This window comes from Aulostomus chinensis, chromosome 24 (assembly GCF_037954235.1).
Source record: "Aulostomus chinensis isolate RoL2024-O1b breed Wild chromosome 24, RoL_Achi_v1.0, whole genome shotgun sequence".
In the NCBI taxonomy this organism is placed as follows: Eukaryota; Metazoa; Chordata; class Actinopteri; order Syngnathiformes; family Aulostomidae; genus Aulostomus; species Aulostomus chinensis.
This window is the reverse complement of record NC_141343.1, coordinates 5060001-5062500: the sequence shown is the minus strand read 5'-3', so window position 1 is coordinate 5062500 and position 2500 is coordinate 5060001. Positions and strand designations below refer to the sequence as shown.

General features: G+C 50.7%; 1 protein-coding gene across 3 annotated transcripts in view; it reads left to right on the top strand.

Moving 5' to 3' along the window:
- syt4 (synaptotagmin IV) overlaps positions 1–2500 on the top strand; it is a 13575-nt gene that overhangs the window by 10083 nt on the left and 992 nt on the right. For all 3 annotated transcript variants that reach the window (XM_086197073.1, XM_086197072.1, XM_086197071.1), the window contains 2 exons: positions 1922–2042; positions 2355–2500. The exon at positions 2355–2500 is cut by the window's right edge and continues 992 nt beyond it. In XM_086197073.1, the coding sequence (XP_086053199.1) occupies positions 1922–2042; positions 2355–2500 (267 nt within the window). The remainder of the gene's footprint in view (positions 1–1921; positions 2043–2354) is intronic.

The window sequence follows — 2500 nt, the reverse complement described above, 5'->3', positions numbered from 1 at the left end:
TTGAATCTGTAGCCACACCCCTGCCTTCACCTGATCTCTGATGACATCAGAAGGTGTGGGTCTGTCTTTGTTCAGACCAACTGTCTTACTGACATTAATACTGCAGTTATGGAAACACCCAGACGACAAAAAAGCACTTCTAATTTCTAAGTGTTTCCAGTCATGACTCATCACTTCTTGCATCACTTCCTGCATCACTTCCTCCCTCATCAGCTCCTCCTTCATCAGCGCCAGCCTCTCTGGTGGCTAAAAGCCTGCGAGTCTTGAGCCAGAGCCTCCACCATCACATTATCATCCATTACTGATCAAATACTGCAGTATCTGAAGTATAAGGCTCTCTCAACTGAAAACAAACTCAACATATTGTGTTTCTTGACAATGGCTTTGATCTTTTTATGAATCTTTCTTTGCTCATGGATATTGTTTGAGGGCGAATGTATTCCCGATAGTGAGTGCAGTCTGATGGGAAAAGCTGCAGCAGCGATGAATGACAGTCTGACTTTTCCCTGCTTAAACTAATTCAAAGAATAAAGAGCTTTAAAACGGTGGGATTGTGAGAGCAGGAGTGAAAAGGAAGAAGCTAACGTGTATTTATACTCCAGGAGTGTATACAGTAGCAGTAGTGATATCCACAACCCTCCATTATAGATCTGTTGGCTCCTGATTGGCTGTTCCTGGCAACAGCAGGAACCATAAATGCGCTCTCGTCCAGTTCACGTCCCCGGGCCTGGTTCTGTTCTGCGGACGCTTGCACGTCCTGTACTGAAGTGAAGAGTGTGGGAGGAGATGTGCTCGTTGCACTCAGCTCCAGTGGTGCAGCCTTGGCTCCATCATGTCTGCTCTGCTGCTTGTGGAGTGGAAGACAGCGTGTCCTCATTCTGGATGGTGTGCTGCTGTGCGAGGCTGGAGGAACGTGAGATGATACCAGTGTGATTACAGACGGGAGGGTGATATTGTTACTGGCAAAATGGAAGTGCAGCCATGTTGGTGCAGGCTTGTACTCCCCTGGGGTGGGGGGTGGGGGAGACTATCAGTGATATCTTAAAAGGTCTCTGATATGAAACTCGAGAGCAGCGCACAGAAATGTATCAGGAGGATGTTATTTCTTAAAGGACGCTCCCGCTGGCTCGGGGACTCTCCGTGTTTTTCAATCTCTTCCTCTTTTGGACACCGGAGAGACAGATCTCATAAGCCTGGGGGGGGGGCTCTGAACCGTCTGCCCCTGCACATTCAGTCAAAGGGATATCGTTCTGCTGGGGTGTTTGCAGGACTCGATGTTGGCGTGTTCATCAGCTGCTCTCATGAGTGGTTGCCTTGATTCAACTTCTGAAGACTGCACTGGTTGTTGCGCCACATTCTGATGCCCATGCAGGGTTGCATTTGTGTCATTGGTTTGAGGCGTTGCCGTTCTCTACAAGATGAATTTGGGCGGGGTTCCATCAGCATGAGACGTCTGCGCTCCGTTAAGATGCGGCAGCTCTCGCTGGAAGGGTGGTGGCTCCCTTTGTCTGTGTGTGTGTGTGTGTGTGTGTGTGTGTGTGTGTGTGTGTGTGTGTGTGTGTGTAGTAACATCAGGTCAGGGGTGGGAACTGTGTCTAAATGTGCCACTTCTGGTTGCCATGGCAACCGTGAGCGGAGGCGGGAGACCCTGTTCGGTGTGATTGAGCATCAACCCTCTCGGGCGTGGTCTTGGACGTGTAACACTGAGCTGCTCGCTGGCGTGTTTGTGCCGTGTTGGGAGGGGAGGACATGCACAGAGCGGCTGATGATCGCTCAGCTGACATCACAAGCAGCAGCGTCAAATTAACAGTCAAGACATTCATAACCACATGAAGAGTTCTGACACTTTTAATAATACCACTGTTAAGATGAGAGGCTGGACCAGGTGATGGACATGTTTACGTCTCCTCACCCCCCACAGAAGTCTTCGGGCCGGGGGGAGCTGCTGCTGTCCCTGTGTTACCAGTCCACCACCAACACGCTGACTGTTGTCGTCCTCAAAGCTCGCCACCTGCCCAAGGCTGACAACAATGGCCCCACAGGTACGTCTGACCCTTGAGCTCCTCCCACACTACTCTGGGTGCTGCGATGGTTGCCATAACAACCCTGCCACTACTCTAAGTAATCTGATCAGGCTGTGATCGAGGTGTGGCACACCGAGCTTTTACACTGCCAGACTCTTTTGTCCTCATCACCAGCATCCATCATTTCCTGTCGATCGATCGCAGTATTGATCCAGCTCAGACTAACGTAGCCCTCTGCAGCCTGCGCCCTTTGTTTGCTGCTCTCCTTACTTCTCTCTCTCTCCCTCCCTCTCTCTCTCTCTCTCTCTCTCTCTCACTCTCTTACCACAGATCCATATGTCAAAGTGAACCTGTATCACGGGAAGAAGCGTGTGTGCAAGAAGAAGACCCACGTGAAGAAGTGCTCCCCGAATCCAGTCTTCAACGAGCTCTTTGTCTTTGACCTGCCCTCCGACGAGGGTCTGAGGGACACCAGC